Consider the following 18,673-nt stretch of genomic DNA (forward strand, 5'->3'; position numbering starts at 1 on the left):
AACTTGATGAAAATCATTATTTGTATTTCTTTGGCAATGTTCAACTTGTTTTGTATATATATTTTTTGTTAGTTGCTCAGTGGTGTCAAGTTCTTTGTGACCCCATAGGCTGCAGCCCTCCAGGCTTCCCTGTCTGTGGAACTCTCCAGGCAAGAATACTGAAGTGGGTTGCCATTCCCTTCTCCAGGGGATCTTCCCAACCCAGGGATCAAACCCAGGTCTCCTGCATTGCATATACTTGGCTATTTGTGTTGTTCTTTAATGAATAGCTTGTGTTCTTTGACCATATTTCCAATAGTTATTTGTCCTTTTCCTTACTGATTTTTAGAAACCCAGTATTTTATACTTTAAAGATTATGGTGAAATATATATATATCAAATTTAGCACCTTAATAATTTTAAGTATACAGTTCAGAGGCATTGAGTACATTCATATTGTTGTACACCCATCACCACCATTCATTTGCAGAACTCAGAAACCTGGTATTCTTAAGTTAATTAACCTTTGCTGTATGTTTCTTCGGCAGTTCGTTTTGTTGTTTACTTTTTGCTTTTGTTTAGGATGACTACTGATGTATAGTGTTTAACATTTGTATGCTGTCAAATTTAGTGAACCTCATTGTGTTTTCCTCCCTCCCTCTCTCTCTTCTTTCCTCCCTTCTTCCCTCCTTCCTCTTATCTTTCCTTCTGGAAAGCCTTTCCCATTTGTAGGCTTCTATTGATTTTTTTTTAAACATGTGTAGATTTGCTCTTAGTTGGCAGTAAAACATATTAGAAATCCAGATTCTTGTCAAATAACATAATCTCAAATTGTCTGTTACCAAGCTTTGTAAAAAAAAAAAAAATCCTATTTGAAAAAAATCCTATTTAGAGATGATTGCTTGAAAGATATAATGAATCTTATTTCTGGGAGAGAGTCTGCTGAATGCAGCATAAAGCCCTTGGCTCCCAGCTCAGTGATTATACCTTCTTTAACTCTCGGTCCCTTTTTGTTTTATCTTTAACAGCATGCAGATATTGAAGCAGGGGAAACAGAGATGCAGGTAGTTTGTGCCTTACCTTATTACCACTAGTTAGTTCCTTCCTGCATATCATCCTCTGTATCCACATTGCCTTTAAGAAGAAGAAGAATTCTACCACTAGTAAGTGCTAACTCAGTGGAGCTTAACCTGGCTAACATTTTACTGCTGCAAAGCCATGCAAAATAGGAAATACTATTATTCTAATTTTACCAATGAAAAAAATGGATGCTTTGAGAGGTAAAGTGGCTTGCCCAGTATAGCACATTGATGGTATGTGGAGGAATAGGATGTCAGTTCAAACTCAGACCTGATTCCCCAGAACCTGCCTCTTAACTGGTATTCTTTCTTTGTGTACACACACATACATGCACACACACACACGCACACACATGCACACAAACTTCCCTATCTCCCACACCTAGTTTTCTGATGATTATGTGACAATATTTCTATTCACTCCCGTTATTAATAAACAGAGTAGATGAAACCACCTAGCAACTTCTAAAATATTGAGCTGAAAATATTTTGGGCTAGATTTGTAACTTCTCTCATTCTTGAAATGCTGCAGTGAAATGAAATGCTACATTTTTTCCTCATTCCTGTTAGCTCAAGGTCTCAGTGATGTGCTCTGAGCAGGGGTGGTCAACGTGAAGACAGAGTTCAGAGCAACCAAGGGCCAGAGACAAGTGGGTTGGTCTTACTTGGCAACTGTAGTAAATGGTCTATTTTACAGTCAGTGAATGAAGATAGTCTGCTGTGGTGGGGATATATTGAGCCTGGAAGAACCGCTTTAAAATTTGGTAGTCGTTTAATTAGTATTTGGATGATTAATTATTATGCCTTCTGCTAAATTTTAAACAGTGAAAAACTAGGTCTGTGGGAACAATTCTCTTATTTCTTCCTTTGAAAAATTTAGGACAGTGACAGCCTTCAATTTCTTAGGGTTATTTTGCTCATATATTCATATCTATCAATTATTCAGATCTTAAGAAGCCTGCAAAAACAGGGACGTGTGCTGTTGCCTTTTGGGTGTGTGAGATTACAGGTCCCTGGTCACACCATTAAGTGTATGGCTGTCATGTTCCTCTTCAGAGCCTCAGCACCTTGTATGGTACATTTTTTTTCCAAACTTTAAACTTTTTATTTTTATTGGGATATACCCTGGAGGCTCAGATAAAGAATCTGCCTATAGTGTGGGAGATCTGGGTTCAGTCCCTGGGTTGGGAAGATCCCCTGGAGAAGAAAATGTCAACCCACTCCAATATTCTTGCCTGGAGAATTTCAGGGACAGAGGAACCTGTTGGGCTATAGTCCATGGGATCACAAAGAGTCAGACATGACTGAGCGACCTAAACACACACCGCTGATTAACAATGTTGTGGTGGTTGCAGGTGAACAGTGAAGGGACCCAACCCTATATATACATGTATCCATTTTCCCACAAACCTCCCTCCCATCTAGGCTGGTGCATAACATTGAGTAGAGTTCCATGTGCTATACAGTAGGTCCTTGTTGGTTATCTGTTTAGAATGTAGCAGTGTACACATGACCTTCCCAAACTCCCTAACTGTCCCTCCCTCCCGCCCCTGGCCCTGGCAACTGTAAGTTTGTTTTCTAAGTCTCTGAGTCCTTTTCTGTTTTGCAAGTCAGTTCATTTGTGGCATGATATATTTTTTTTATCAAAAAACTGCATGGAGTCTCGGAAGAATGAGGATCAACCAGAGAGAACAGTTTGGAATGAGGCTTCCAGGCAGTGACTGAGAAAAGTGTGACTGAGAAAGCACAGTTGTCCCCTGAAAACTGGCTCTAACCAAGACTTGTCTTTGTGATTATTTGCAGAAAGATTACCACTTTGAATATACAGAATGTGATGGCAGTGGCTCCAGGTGGAGAGTTGCCATTCCGAACCCCGCAGTGGACTGCTCTGGCCTGCCTGACCCAGTGAGAGGCAAAGAATGCAGTATGTCTTGACTTTTTGACCTTTTGCCCAGTTAAACCCTAGTCCTTCATATGAGCCTGAGAAGTTAAGTGTGATGCCTATAAAAGGCCTTGGAAAAAGGGAGCTTGGCTGTCCAGCAGAACAGAAGCATGTTTCCTCAACACCTAGTGCCCGCAGGTCTGAAGTCTGAAAGGAGATGCAGGCTGTGTTAAAGGGTGTTATTTCCATTTATTTGTCTTAAAAAAGCTGGTTACTATCTTACTTGAAATTCTAAAGGGCAGAGTGGCAGAATTTCTATTTAATAGATTTTTTTTCTTTAAATTTTAAGGGACTTTTCAGAGTTTTGGTACACATAAGTAGCATTTGGTACACATAATATTGTTAAATACATTGCATAAAATGTGCCATCTTAGTCATTTGTAGGTTCGGTGACATTAAGAACAGTTACATTGTTGTGCTTTCCTCCCCAACACACATCTATAGAACTCTCTAACCTGGCAATGGATTTGTTTTTGTTTTTTTTTTTTAGCCATAGAAATATTATAATTTGTCTTTTTAATGTACAGAGAAATTAGATAATTTGTCTATCATATTCGACAGCTTGTCTTGTAGCAATTAAGCAGGTTTGAAGTGTAACATGAATTAACAGAAATATGTCATTAAATTAATTTTCATTTATAGACTCTACTTTTAAAAACCCTTGAATTTGGTGAGTCATAAGATCCTGCAGTAAAGTTGTCTTGTAGTATTCTAGAGTTCAAAGCCAGAAGTAAGACAAAGATTATTGGGGTTTTTCTACAGTCTTCCAAATGGTATTCCTAAAAGCTGACTTCTTTTGTTCCCAAATGAAAAAGCAGATAAGCAAATTAATTAAACAGATAGCTAATTCCTTCCTCTTCATGGGAAAACTCCATCTCCATGGTTGGTTGGAGTAGTTTTAGCATAGGTGTAGATTTACTAATAAAAGAGAGACGGGAAGATGGTATGTCTTAGGAAAATTAGAGAAGAAAGACATTATTTCTTGGTGAATGATATTAAATGAATATAAAGAGAACCTGAGAAATCCAGGTTAGCCAGGGAAAGGCTTGTATGCAGCAAGAATCTTGAGAGGATAGTGGGGCCAGTGAAGAAGATGATCCATGGCTGGGGTATATGTGACCACCTCTACAGAAAGGACCAGCTCTCAGGGAGGATTCCAGTTAAAAGGGAAACAGCCTGAGTATTGCCTGTGGAATTAACTCATTGCAAAATTGCTTCTGTCACTTTTCTGAAAAATCTGTACATCTTTTATCTATATTTACCTTTTCCTTATGGGCTAATTCCGTGTTTCCCTTGTAAACAACCCTACTGAGGTGGAGTGTGTCAGCATTTTGAATGTATCAGGTCTCTTCAAGAAAATTAGAGATACCACGGGAACATTTCATGCAAAGACGAGCACAATAAAGGACAGAAACGGTAGGGACCTAACAGAAACAGAAGATAATAAGAAGAGGTGGCAAGAATACACAGAAGAACTGTACAAAAAAATCTTTATGACACAGATAACCACGATGGTGTGATCACTCACCTAGAGCCAGACTTCCTGGAATGCAAAAGCAAGTAGGCCTTAGGAAACATTATTGCTAACAAAGCTAATGGTGGTGATGAAATTCCAGTTGAGCTATTTCAAATCCTAAAAGATGATGCTGTGAAAGTCCTGTACTCAATATGCCAACAAATTTGGAAAACTCAGCAGTGGCCACACGATTGGAAAAGGTCAGTTTTCTTTCCAATCCCAAAGAAAGGCAATGCCAAAGAACGTTCAGGCTACTGCACAATTGCACTCATCTTACACGCTAGCAAAGTAATGCTCAAAATTCTCCAAGCAAGTCTTCAACAGTATGTGAACCAAGAATTTCCAGATGTTGAAGCTAGATTTAGAAAAGGCAGAGGAACCAGAGATCAAATTGCCAACATCTGTTGGATCATCGAAAAAGCAAGAGAGTTCCACAGAAATGTCTACTTCTGCTTTATTGACTACACCAAAGCCTTTGACTGAGTGGATCACAACAAACTGTGAAAATTTCTTCATGAGATGGGAATACCAGACCACCTTATCTGCCTCCTGAGAAATCTGTATGCATGTCAAGAAGTAACAGTTAGAACTGAACGTGGAACAACAGACTTGTTCCAAATTGGGAAAGGAGTACGTCAAAGCTGTGTATTGTCACCCTGCTTATTTAACTTCTATGCAGAATTCAGTTCAGTCGCTCAGTCGTGTCTGACTCTTTGTGACTCCATGGACTGCAGCAAACCAGGCTTCCTTGTCTATCATCAACTCCCCAAGTTTACTCAGACTCATGTCCATTGGGAGAAGGCAGTGGTGACCCACTCCAGTACTCTTGCCTGGAAAATCGCCTGGACGGAGGAGCCTGGTAGGCAGCAGTCCAGGGGGTCTCCAAGAGTCGGACATGACTGAATGACTTCACTTTCACTTTTCACTTTCATGCACTGGAAAAGGAAATGGCAACCCACTCCAGTGTCCTTGCCTGGAGAATCCCAGGGACGGAGGAGCCTTGTAGGCTGCTGTCTATGGGGTCAAACAGAATCGGACACAACTGAAGCGACTTAGCAGCATCAGCAGCAGCATGTCCATTGAGTCAGTGATGCCATCCAACCATCTCATCCTCTGTCATCCTCTTCTCCTCTTGCCTTCAATTTTTCCCAGCATCAGAGTCTTTTCCAATGACTATGCAGAGTACATCATGAGAAATTCTGGACCGGATGAAGCATAAACTGGAATCAAGATTGCCGGGAGAAATATCAATAACCTCAGATATGCAAATGACACCATCCTTATGGCAGAATGTGAAGAAGAACTAAAGAGCCTCTTGGTGAAAGTGAAAGAGGAGATTGAAAAAGTTGGCTTAAAATTCAACATTCAGAAAACTAAGATCATGGCATCTATTCCCATAACTTCATGGCGAATTGATGGGGAAACACTGGAAACAGTGATAGACTTTATTTTCTTGGGCTCCAAAATCACTGCAGATGGTGACTGCAGCCATGGAATTAAAAGATGCTTGCTCCTTGGAAGAAAAGCTATGACAGTCCTAGATAGCATTTTAAAAAGCAGAGACATTACTTTGCCGACAAAGGTCCAACTAGTCAAAGCTATGGTTTTTCCAGTAGTCATATACGGATGTTAGGGTTGGACTATAAAGAAAACTAAGCTCCGAAGAATTGATGCTTTTGAACTGTGGTGTTGGAGGAGGCTCTTGATGAGTCCCTTGGACTGCAAGGAGATCAAACCAGTCAATCCTAAAGAAAATCAGGCCTGAATATTCATTGGAAGGACTGATGCTGAAGCTGAAATTCCAGTACTTTGTCACCTGATGTGAAAAACTGACTCATTGAAAAAAACCCCTGATGCTGGGAAAGACTGAAGGCAGGAGGAGAAAGGGATGACAGAGGATGAGATGGTTGGATGGCATCACCAACTCAATGGACATGAATTCGAGCAAGCTCCGGGAGTTGGTGATGGACAGTGAAGCCTGGCAATGCTGCAGTCTATGCAGTCACAAGAGTCTGACACGACTGAAGGACTGGACTGAACTGAACTGTTTCAGTAGCTGTGCCGCTGTTGACTGGCACTGGCTTTTGAGAACTGATTGTTCCTTTGAAATGGGCTATGGTGGAGTATTTACATGATGGAAATTGACAAGCACTACAAATCAGCTTACCAGCATACCACTAATTAAATTTGTTGGCCAAAATTTCAAAAATATGCTTCAGAATTGATGTCTGACTAGGAATTATTTCTGTTTGTTGCCAAGGATGTTTTTTTGCTCATTATTTATTATTATCTTCCACAGATAATGTTATGAATTTGACATGCCAGCTAGAACTACTCTAAAAACTCAATATAGTAAAGTCATTATTAGTTGTAAATCACTTTAAATGATAGTACTTACTTTTAAAATGATAGCCTAAAATGATACTACTTATGAGATGGCTCTATCTTGGTTTGTCTGAAATCTGAATTTACATGTATTTCTGTATACTATAATTATATCTGCTCTGGAGGTTATTAGTCTGGCCTCTGATTGTGACTGTTCTTTATATGATAAAGGCAAGTTATTTCGAAACTCACAAGAAACTTAATAGAGGCAATTACCTTAGAAGCTCAGTCAATTCCTAACATTAAGCGCGGTGCTTAGCACATTATTGGCCATCAAAGCACTGCTGAAGGCAGTTATGATAATAACTGAATATTCCTTCAGTGGCTTAGATGTTCTACTGCTAATAATAGCTACCATTTTTCATACATGGATGATAGGCTAACCACCGTGCTTGGAGCTTCGTATCATTTTCCATTGTATCTTCACAACAACCCTCTCTGATAGCTAATGTCAATATCTCTGCTGATAAGAAAACTCGCAGTTAAGATGGTGAAGTCAGTTACTGCAGGTTGGGTCATATAGGCAGGATGTGGCAGATATGCAGTCAAATATAGACATGTCTGATTCCAGAGCCTATCTGGACATATAAGCTGGCATGGGGGTACATATAGCTCTATCACTGACCATCTTCAAGGGAAGATATTAGAAAACGTGTGCTTCAGGATAAAAGAGGATAAAAATGTTGGGGTTCAGGAGCAGCTTGCTATCTGCAAGCTGTGTGTGAATGATACCCAAACCTGAAATGATGGATGATGCCCACAGGCACTAGACTCAGCAGTTATTTGTGATGATATGGCCCAGCAGTTGGGCCATCTAAAAGAAAATTTAAAAATTTACATATCTGCTTCACTCAAGTGAAAAATATTTAGGGCAGTGCTTATGTAAGACATAACTTCCCCAGATCCCACTGTTCTCAGTGAAGCAAAACCCAGAATGCGGCCTCAGTTGAAATTCCTATAGAATCTTCAAAATGTAATTGGCTAGATCTTTCCCTCTTTCTCAGAAACAAACAGTACATGAGGCTTCTCCTTAGGAAAAGGATTATAGAAATGTTTATGTAGCAACTGTATGTTTTAAAAAATAAAATTGATGGGCAAGCTGTATTATATCTTTATCTTTAATAAATCCTGTAAAATCTGGTTGCATGGCTCTGAGTGAAGTTAATGAGAAGTCAGGCTTCAGTTTTTGTTGTGCTAGATCCCTGGACTGTATGTGAGCTTGAGGCTTGCTGCACTCAGGAAATGGGAGGGAGAGACCTCTGTTTATTAACTGACACAGCTTCCCATTGTCCTCCTGACCCCTCTGCTGTGGAGTCTTCAGTGTCTTAGGCAGTGCTGCACTGGGCAGGCCACCGAGATGACTTCATTTCTCTCTGTCTCTCTGCTGGCTCCAGGCTTAGCTTCAGAGAACTTTGCTGCTGTTTCCAAGCCCTGGTGCCGAGTCTCATGTCTGTGGACATCATCCACCATTGGAGGTGTTGGTGTCATTCAGACACAGCTTACAGGTAGCGTGTCATTCCTGAATATAGCACTCGTTACTTCCTCCCAAAATGAGGTGATATAACCCCGGTCCCAACTCCATCCCTTCTCTACTGTTGGATCACTTTCCTCTTATGCAAGAGTTTTAAAACTCTTCCCTTGACTCTCTGGGTGTTTGCTTGACTTTCTTAGATTATTAAAAGCAATAGTCATTCTGGAATGGTTTCCTGGGTGGGATACCATCTCTCCTTCTCCTCTCTCTTACTCTCACCAACCACATTGGAGAAAAGGGACTTTTTGTTTCAAACTAAACTTTAGAAATAAAAGCCTGGCTACTAGGAGTGAGGGAAGAGCTCCTTTACCTATTGCCTTACATATTTTCAGACATGTCTGGAACACCAAAGGGAAAAAACATAGCAAGATCTCTCTTCCTTTGGGAGTGTGTATTTCTTTTGTCTACTACTTCACATATTTCTCAGCCTGTGACTTCAAGTATAACCTTAACACATTGCTTTCTAATCAGGGATGACTAAAGTATTTGTAATCTGATTTGTTATGTTAGCATCAAGTCATAGTATTGTGGGCATTGTTTAGTCTTATAGTTCATTATTTGTATAAACTGATATTTTGCTCTTAGATTTTAAAATGCTATATTTAGATATTAAAAAACCCTTGAATACAATTGTTTTCCTTTTTTCACTGTGTCTCTCAGAGCTGTTGTTTTAACCTACATTTCATGGGCCTTAAGGTGTAAGCAGAGGTGACAGTTTGAATCAATAGTTTTTGATTCCAGTTGGACTAAAAGAAGAGGAAGGATTGTCATGGAAAGGGTAGTTGGTTTTAGCTTCCTGGGTGGGATATTTAAAAATCCCTTTTTGGGGGATCATAGCTCTTTGAAGGAGAAGGCAATGGCGACCGACTCCAGTACTCTTGCCTGGGAAATTCCATGGATGGAGGAGCCTGGTAGGCTGCAGTCCATGGGGTCGTGAAGAGTCAGACACGACTGAGCGACTTCACTTTCACTTTTCACTTTCATGCATTGGAGAAGGCAATGGCAACCCACTCCAGTGTTCTTGCCTGGAGAATCCCAGGGACGGGGGAGCCTGGTGGGCTGCCATCTGTGGGGTCACACAGAGTCGGACATGACTGAAGCGACTTAGCAGCAGCAGCAGCAGCTCTTTGAAGTGTAGGTGCTTCCCCAGGATTCAATACATAGCCTGTTTCAGTTGTGTGGAGTTGTTATTGATATGACAACCAGAACATTTGGGAAAATTGAGTACATCGGTATTGAATGGTGATTGCATTCTGTTCTGCAATATTTCATGTAAACAAATAAATGGTGTTGAGAGATTTTTTTGTTGAAAAATGCCAATACTTTTTAAAAACGGCTACTGCGATATCCCCTTGATGAAAGGCTGCAGTGCACATTTTCATAATAAAGTCTCTGAGAAACTCGGTAATTATTTATAGAACATTTACTGTGTTTTAACTGAATTCTGTTTTACCCCGAGTTTCCCAAGTATTTGATTATAGGACTCTTTTATCCAATGTGTAGTTGCACCCTTTTGGCTAATTTCTGCAGATAATGTTTTTGGGGAAATGCAGGTTTAAACACAAATGCCAGGCTAATTTAGGAAATTTTTATATGTTGTTCCTTATGCTATGGTTTAGCTAATTTCATTGCTCTGTAAGGCTCAGTGGAAGCACTACCAAATGGGTGTCCAGTCCCAGACTTCCTACTGATCATGGGCAGCGTGATATATACCTGGGATGAAACCCCAGATCTGCAACAGATGTATGTCTTGAGCAAAATATTTAGTTCACAGCTATTTATTGAGTTTTAATCCATTCACTAAACATTTGTTGAATATTTCCTATATTCTTGACAATAGAGATCCAAAAATATTCCATAAACGAACACTAGATTCCTGTTTTCCAAGATTTTTCATTCTAATGGAGCAGGTGGGGAAAAAAATTATTTCTAGTATAGGGGCAAAGTGCAAGATAGATACAAATACCTAGGGTGATCTTGCCAAGAAGGGAGGGCTGACTTTTGCTCAGAAGGAGTCAAGAGACCTCACAGCAAAGCAGGTATGAGTTTGAAATGCAGATTGAATAACCTTGGAAATTTATCTGACCCTTGGCAGGTTCATGTGAAAAATTGTGTCCTGACTTAGAGTTGAGACAGGGATTAAATGCCTTACTTAATGGGCCGTATGTGTTAATTTTCTGAGGATCTCTGAGGCGAACCCTCAAGGATGACCTTCATGAACTTGAAGCAGAGTGGCATTTGCAGCAGAGGGAGCATGGGCGGAGGTGAAGCTTAGGGGCAGCACTGGGTTTCCTGGGGGCCCTGGCAGGTGTGCGTGGCTGGTGCTCAGGGAGGAAGTGAGCAGGGACAGATAATGCTGGCCAGTCTTACAGGCTCCAGTGTGTTATACCAAGGACTTGAATCCGGAGACAGCTGTTTGCAGGTATCTGAGGGCCTTAAATGAAATAATAAATATAATTTATAGTATCCAGAATCATAATAATATAATAATGTAGCTTACTGAAAATAATAATAAAAATTATAATAGCCAATCTTTACTTGCTCTATGTCAGCACGATTGTAAATGATTTATGTGTATTCTCTCAAATCCAAGTATCCTAACAACCTTGTGAAGTAGGTACTTGGATTATCTCCCAAAGATATGTCAAAGGCAGAACCAGGATTTGAAACAGAGCAGTTTAGCTCCTGGGTCCATGTTCTTAACCTGTATGGTGCCCCATCTCTTTGGACAGCATTCCAGTGTTTATTGAACAAGTGTTAGGCCCCTTCTTGAGGCATTGTGCTCATCTTACATTACCTCTTGAAAAAATGTTATGCAGATCTCCTATAGGTAAATGGATTTTTTTTTTTTACAAGATAGCATCTAAAGGCTCAAATATATTGCCTGGTGGGTTATTTTAATTGATTGATGACCTTATTATAAATTTTATCCTTAATCGTGTCTATTTTTCTGAAAGGGAGGGGAAACATTTTTAATTTAAGGCACATTTGTGGTTATATCCTCAAATACAATGGATTGCCTAGGGGTTTTTTCCCCCTGTCTAGAAAACTGTTGGTGCTTGAGGCCTATAGTGTACATTCATTATTTAGCATGTAGCAATGGTAGAAAAATATTGATATTTTTTTTAACAGTAGAGACTAGAATCTAGTCTAGTTTCCAACTAGAAAACTAAGAATTTCTGATTCTTAATTTAGAATAGAGTCTTGTTTCATTCTTCCCGAGAGGGGAGGGGCTGTCATCCTCTCCTGCACCCTAAGACAGCTCCAAACACTGGGGTTTCTGTTGATTGAATAACATTGGTGTCACCAAGTCAGAGTCTGCCTTCAGTGTTTCATTTCTGTAGGGTAAACACAGAGATCTATTTAATCAGACTAGTGAAAATCTGTTCTACATATGAAAGGATCGAAACTTTTTGTCCTCAAGCTTTGGGTATCGATGCATCACATTTCAGGTGGGAAGAAGACTGGAGTTAAATCTGCTCAGCAACACACAAGTGGTTGGTGAAAGGCAGGAATGCATGAGATTGTTAAGATAACAGATCAAAAACAGGCTTTAGATCAGTTGAAGTATTTGATGGGAGCTATGGTTGGGGAAGCTTCTTTGAAAAAAGTGTTTTATAAGGAGATGAGAGGACCCAGCCCTCAAAACTGCAAAATCAAGGGCGAAGGAGCTATCAGAAAGTACATGGTGACCGGGACTTTGTAAGGAAGAGGAAAAATTCAGGGTGATAACAATCAAAGTGTTGGGACATAATTGAAAGTTGAGAAAACTGATTTCACAGATGCATTTCTCTGCCCTCTTTGGTGACCTCATCAAATACTCTTTAACATTTACCTTCCCCTGACCTTCACGATTAGATTTTTTTTTCATAAACCTGGTGTCATCCTGTGCTCAGTGAACTGGAATTTGTCTCCTTCCCTATTCCCTATAAAACACTGAAGTCAAGAAGCTACAATAAAATATATTTGTGTGTGTGTGTTTTAATAATAGGAAGTTTTAATCTAGGCTCTCTTAATTAATGGGGATTATAGCTGTGGTGTTATTTGGAACAATTTTCCTCCCAGGAGTTGGTGATTTGGGGGGTAGGGGTGGGGGACAGATTATTCTTGCTGATCAATCTTTTCCATGAAGCGCAGTGACAGTCACACCATCCTAACTGGTAGGGTTCTGTGAGGACTCGTTCACTGGAAAGAATGTTAAGGTGAGGATGCATTTTCAGAGATGGAGAGGCAATCCTTTGACTAAATAGTCTTTTCATAAAACAGTTAATTAGAGCACATCAGCCAGAACTGGTTTGTATTAATGTAATCCTTTGTATATCTCTTGTCTTCCTTTCATCTTTGCAAAATGAGAGGTGAAAATTTTCTTCCTTCTCTGTTGAAGAATTGCACAAATCTGAACTTACAAACACATCCCTGTGGCCTCCATCTTCATCACTGAATCTTAATGGAAAGTTAAACATGTTTATTGTAGGTTATTTAAGAATTTGGTTCTGATCATTGCACCACTTCAGACTTTGCACTGCAGCTCATATATTACTCCACGTGGCTAAGCAGCCCTGCTATAAGTAGAATTCATGTCTTTTACTTCTAAGGCAGAGATGTGTTTTTCGGATGCTCTTCTTTACTTCAGAAACAGTGGATTTTTTTTTTTTTAGCTTAGCTGTAATAAAGTCTTTTGGCTTCATGGTACTGCGGGGAAGTATGTTTATTAAGTACAGAGTCATAGGAGTTATGAGACTCATAGATTGTGAGTCTGCCCGTGGTGACTGTAGAGAAGTTGAACTAAGGTACTCTAGGTCACAACAGATGAGGAAACTCGGCATCCATACCAGGAGGGTTTGTACCAGGTGATCTTAAAAGTCCCTTTTGGTCATTCTGGTAGTTTTAAGAGTTATTACATACCATAATTTATTCATTCTGTGATCAGATCATGTCTCATATTCCATGCCTTGTGAATTAGAGTGGAAATATAATATCTCTTCTCAACGTTCATGAGTATTTACTCCTCACAGAACACTGCAATGTCTGCCGTTGTTAGAATTTGCATAGTGTTACCATCTTCTATTCTCTTCCAGCCTTATGTTGAACATGGCAAACAGGTGATGTGTTTACAACCAGCCTGTATTGCTGCCTTGTGGATTTTGACCAGGAAAATAAAACAAGTACAGTAAGTAAAATATAATGAAAGAGAACAAGGAATCCTTTTAGCCAAGGGGAAAGAAAAATGCCTACATGTAAATAAGAACATCAACAAGAAATGGTCTGTTTTAATGCACTGTTTTGGTATCTTCCTGTCTCACTTTAATTTTGTAAAATGAGATAAGTTATTTTTCTTCTCTAAGAATTTCACAATTAAGAACCTGAAAAAGAGAGTCTCCAAGCATTCTCCTTGTCACAGGCATGGAGGGAGGAAGAACAGCCAAGATTTGCTGGACTGAGTTTGTTGTTCAGCTTCTTTTATTTTATTTATATTTTTTGGCCACAAGCGTGGCATGCGGGATTTTAATTCCCTGCCTAAGGATCAGACCCAAGCTTCCTGCAGTGGAAGTGTGGATTATTAATCACTGGGCTGCCAGGGAATTCCCTCAGCTTCTTTTAGATGCCATTTCCTACTTCCTTTCTGTTTTCTGTGGGAAGACTTATAAACCTGACAGGCAGTTGTAGCTTTAATTATCTGATAATGATAATTGACTGGCTAAATGATTAATAAAGATCAGCCAGTCAATTCAGGCACTCAGTCATGTCCGACTGTTTGCAACCCCATGGACTGCAGCATGGCAGGCTTCCCTGTCCATCACCAACTCCCGGAGGTTGCTCCAACTTCTGTCCATTGAGTCGGTGATGCCATCCAACCATCTCATTCTCTGTCATGCCCTTTTCCTCCTGCCCTCAATCTTTCCCAGCATCAGGGTCTTTTCCAATGAGTCAGATTTTTGCACTGGGTCACCAAAGTATTAGAGTTTCAGCTTCAGCATCAGTCCTTTCAATGAATATTCAGGCCTGGTTTCCTTTAGGATTGCCTGGTTGGATCTCCTTGCAGTCCAAGGGACTCTCAAGAATCTTCTCCAATACCACAGTTCAAAAGCATCAATTCTTCGGCACTTAGCTTTCTTTATAGTCCAACTCTCACATCCATACATGGCTATTGGAAAAACCATAATTCTGACTAGATGGGCTTTTGTTGGCAAAGTAATGTCTCTGCTTTTTAATATGCTGTCTAGGTTGGTCATAACTTTTCTTCCAAGGCGCAAGCGTCTTTTAATTTCATAGCTGCAATCACCATCTGCAGTGATTTTGGAGCCCAAGAAAATAAAGTCTGTTACTGTTTCCATTGTTTCCCCATCTATTTGCCATGAAGTGATGGGACCAGATGCCATGATCTTAGTTTTCTGAATGTTGAGTTTTAAGCCAGCTTTTTCACGAGACTCTTTAGTTCTTCTTTACTTTCTGCCATGAGTGTGGTGTCATCTGCATGTCTGAGGTTATTGATGTTTCTCCCAGCAATCTTGATTCCAGCTTGTGCTTCATTTAGCCTGGCATTTTGCATGACGTACTCTGCATAGAAGTTAAATAAGCAGAATAACAATATACAGTCTTGACATACTCATTTCCCAATTTGGAATCAGTCCATTGTTTCATGTCTGGATCTAACTATTGCTTCTTGACCTGCATAAGTGAAAAGGTAAAATATATCATTTTTGAAACTCACAATTTATGCATTATTTTTCCTGTTAGTACTTTCCTTAATGGCCATGAATAATAGCAGCTGGAAGAGAGTTCTTCTTTTGTAGTCAGTAAAGACAATGCATACAGCTTTAACCTTGTTTTCTTGATCTTATGTAAATAAAATGAGACAATTGAAGAAAATAAATATATTGGCTCATCTTAATTCTGAGATTGATTTAATTAATCATTTTCCCATAAACATATGCAATTTATTTAGTTAGTTATTAACTTACGTTAACTGATTAGATATTATATATTTCTACAGTGAATTTAGCTTAGTGAAATGTGAATTCCATCTGTTTTGAGGAAGGTAAGTCTAGACTAGATTAGTTGCCTCATGAGATTAGGGACTGTTTCCATCTTCACTGAATACCCTTGGTGACTAGTGTTTGCCTACTCAGTACTGGATCCTCAAGAGATACCCACTGAATGAAATAATGCAGTGTGATTCCCATGCATTTACCTGTAATGAGAGTGCATAGGCACTCTATATCATCAGTATTTCATTGAACAAGTAAGTTGAAAATTCTTTTATTACTGCTTCTTATTGCTGTTTACTGTTCAGAAAACAAATTTTAGTAACAAATAACTTTGAGTTAAAATAGGAAAAATGGATGAATTATGAATAAATGTAATTGATAGCCATTATCTTTCAAAGCATGAGGTCTCTGAAGGAAGAAAAGCACCACTAAAAGGCCCTTGTGGTGAAAAGATTAAAAATAAATTAAAAAAAATTTTTAGGCATAAAGCATAGATGATAATCAGCATATAAATGATTCAATTTAGAAACCATTATTTGGTACATTGTATAGGGCAGTTGCTTGAAGATGGTAAAGCCTTAAATTTTCATGTTATATTTTTATTCTCAGAGTAGTTTTCAGTCTTTCATAGGACCACAAACAGTTTTGTGAGAGAGGAGGGAAAGTGGTGACCTCCTTGAAATGTGAATGAATGGAGTCAAGGAGGGTTAAGTAAATTACCCAGCCATTTGCTGGTTGGTCACCTGATTTTTTTTACACCTGCATCTTTCACTTTTTATAGTAGTGGAAATAGATGTCAGGAAAGAAGTATAAAGCTGAGAAAAAGAATACTGAATTTAGCAAATGACTTCTTGGTTACAGTTTGGATTTTAAGAGGTTGAGGGTTTTTTTTTTTTTTACTTTTTTATTGAATGAAAGATTCTTTATATTCTATAATGCTTTACAATTTTCAAAAATTTCATACACATGATTTTATATAATCCCATAAAACCCCTTTTAAAATTATCCCATACCCCTATGTTGTCCCCACCCCCACCGCCCCTGGCTTTCCCTCTCCTCACTGGTACCACTGGTTTGTTTTCTATAGCAGTTAGTCTGCTTCTTTTTGGTTTTATCCACTAGTTTATTATATTGTTTTATATTCAACACATAAGTGATATCATACAGCATTTGTCTCTGTATTACTCATTTCACTTAGCAAAATGCACGCTAAGTCCATCCATGTTGTTGCATATGGCAAAACTTTGTTCTTTTTATGGTTGAGTGTATGTGTGTGTATGATGTATATATATATAATGTATATATAAAGTATATATATAAGAAGGTTGGATTTTTAACATCACTTTTACTGGATGCTTAGGTAAAGTATGAAATCCCAGGCTGATCCCACTGTTGAGTAGTGTGTGACCATACTCAAATAAGAGCTTTCTCTTCTCATACCAGAACTTTGGAGTTTGCTTATTTTCCATACAGTTACTCTAGGATTCAAGGTTGTTGAAGAAAAAATAGTATTTAGTTGAGAAATGATTAATTCTTTAAATGAAATAGAGTCAAACTCACATTCACAAGAGTGAAAACAGCTGTACACAATAACTGTCATCCAGTTTTTGTTGAAAGAGTCTTCTATTAATCTATGAAATTAGAGTATACCCTCATGCCATACACAAAAATAAAGACTTAAATATAATACATGCCACCATAGAATTCCTAAAAGAGAACTTAGGCAAAACATTTTCTGACATAAATTATAGCAATATTTTCTTAGGTCAGTCTCCCAAAGCAATAGAAATAAAAGCAAAAATAAATAATGGGACCTAATCAGCCATATAAGCTTTTGCACAGCAAAGGAAAGCATAAACAAAATGAAAAGACAACCTATGGACTGGGAGAAAATATCAGAAACTAGCACAACATTGTAAATTAGCTACTTTAGTTTTTAAAAAAGAGTCTTATGTTGTACTGTATATAAATTTGAATGAAAAGTTTAGTCCTTTAGATTATAAAAATCCTTGTAATCTGACTGAAATCCAAAGACCAAGAAAGCAGAGTTAAATAGTAGAAAGTAGATGTAGTTAGTAGATACAAGAGAAGGAAACGCTAGTTCTCGCTGGTGCCTGCCAGAGGAAGTCAGTATGCTTGTGTTGACATCATCTCATGGAGTAAATAGAGTTTAATAAGAATGTGTGGCTTGTCCTTTTCTTTGACGTGTGACTCTAGAGCTGACTTCCAGGATGGAAAAAAAGATTGAGTAGGAACAAGTAATTAAAATACAAAAGCTATAGACTCTTTAGATCTTCTGTATTGTTAAAGGCCTTATATCAATTAGACTAACTTTGACCATGTAATTATTCTAAACAGAGGTAAAATCATTAGTTCAGTGGCAGAATTCTTATTGTCCCAGACCTCTGAATTATATTACTAATAATTGTAGCAAACAGTTAGTACATGCTTTATCTCAGGCATGCTGCTAAATGTTTTATATTGAATATCTCATTTATTCCCCAAACTCTTAGATATATAATTACTATTTTCCTTTTATAAGTGTGGACACTGAGACTTATGGAAGTTAGTAACTTGCTAAAATATTTTGAAAATATGTGTGTGTTAGTTATATTACAATTTTCATAAGACGTGTGTGTAGGGAATTGTTATTGCTTTGTAATACACATGAATATTGTTGAACAGTTCAAGACAGCAAATGAAAAATATGAAGTATAATAATGAATTAATTTTAAATTACTTGCCCTTTTGCATTGATTAGAATAGTTACTGTTTGAATTGAATTTTCTTGGGACTTGAGCTTTAGAATCAGAGAGATAAATCTGAATATCATCTTAGCCACTTGTTAACTGGATAACTTTCTAATCAGGTTATTTAAATGTACTGTGCCTCAGTTTCCTCTTCTGGCAAATGGGCATGATAGCTTTCTCCTTCACAGGTCTGCTGAAAGTCTTTATTATTCATGGATTCCATATTTGTAAATTTACCTACCTTAAACAATTTATTTGTATCAAATCAATCCATGTGATACATTTGCTGTCATTTGCCAACATGTGGAAAGCAGTAAAAAGGGATCTCCTGATCACGTGGTCCCAGCTGAGGTCAAAGAAAGTGACACTGCCATCTTATTTCACATACTGCCAACAATGTCCTTTTAACAGTCTATTTAATGCCATGCTCAGAGAAGGCAATGGTGCCCCACTCCAGTACTCTTGCCTGGAGACTCCCATGGACAGAGGAGCCTGGTAGGCT

General features: G+C 38.5%; 1 protein-coding gene across 3 annotated transcripts in view; it reads left to right on the forward strand.

The window, feature by feature from the left end:
• The window catches only part of ELAPOR2 (endosome-lysosome associated apoptosis and autophagy regulator family member 2), a 218,347-nt gene that overhangs the window by 102,330 nt on the left and 97,344 nt on the right, over positions 1–18,673 (forward strand). The window contains exons 2-3 of one of the 3 annotated variants that reach the window (XM_025291010.3): positions 2,862–2,982; positions 8,296–8,406. The exons of 1 other annotated variant lie outside the window; for it this stretch is intronic. In XM_025291010.3, the coding sequence (XP_025146795.2) occupies positions 2,862–2,982; positions 8,296–8,406 (232 nt within the window). The remainder of the gene's footprint in view (positions 1–2,861; positions 2,983–8,295; positions 8,407–18,673) is intronic. One more of the 3 variants, XM_025291011.3, reaches the window with a different exon arrangement.

Source organism: Bubalus bubalis, chromosome 8 (assembly GCF_019923935.1).
Source record: "Bubalus bubalis isolate 160015118507 breed Murrah chromosome 8, NDDB_SH_1, whole genome shotgun sequence".
NCBI lineage: Eukaryota > Metazoa > Chordata > Mammalia > Artiodactyla > Bovidae > Bubalus > Bubalus bubalis.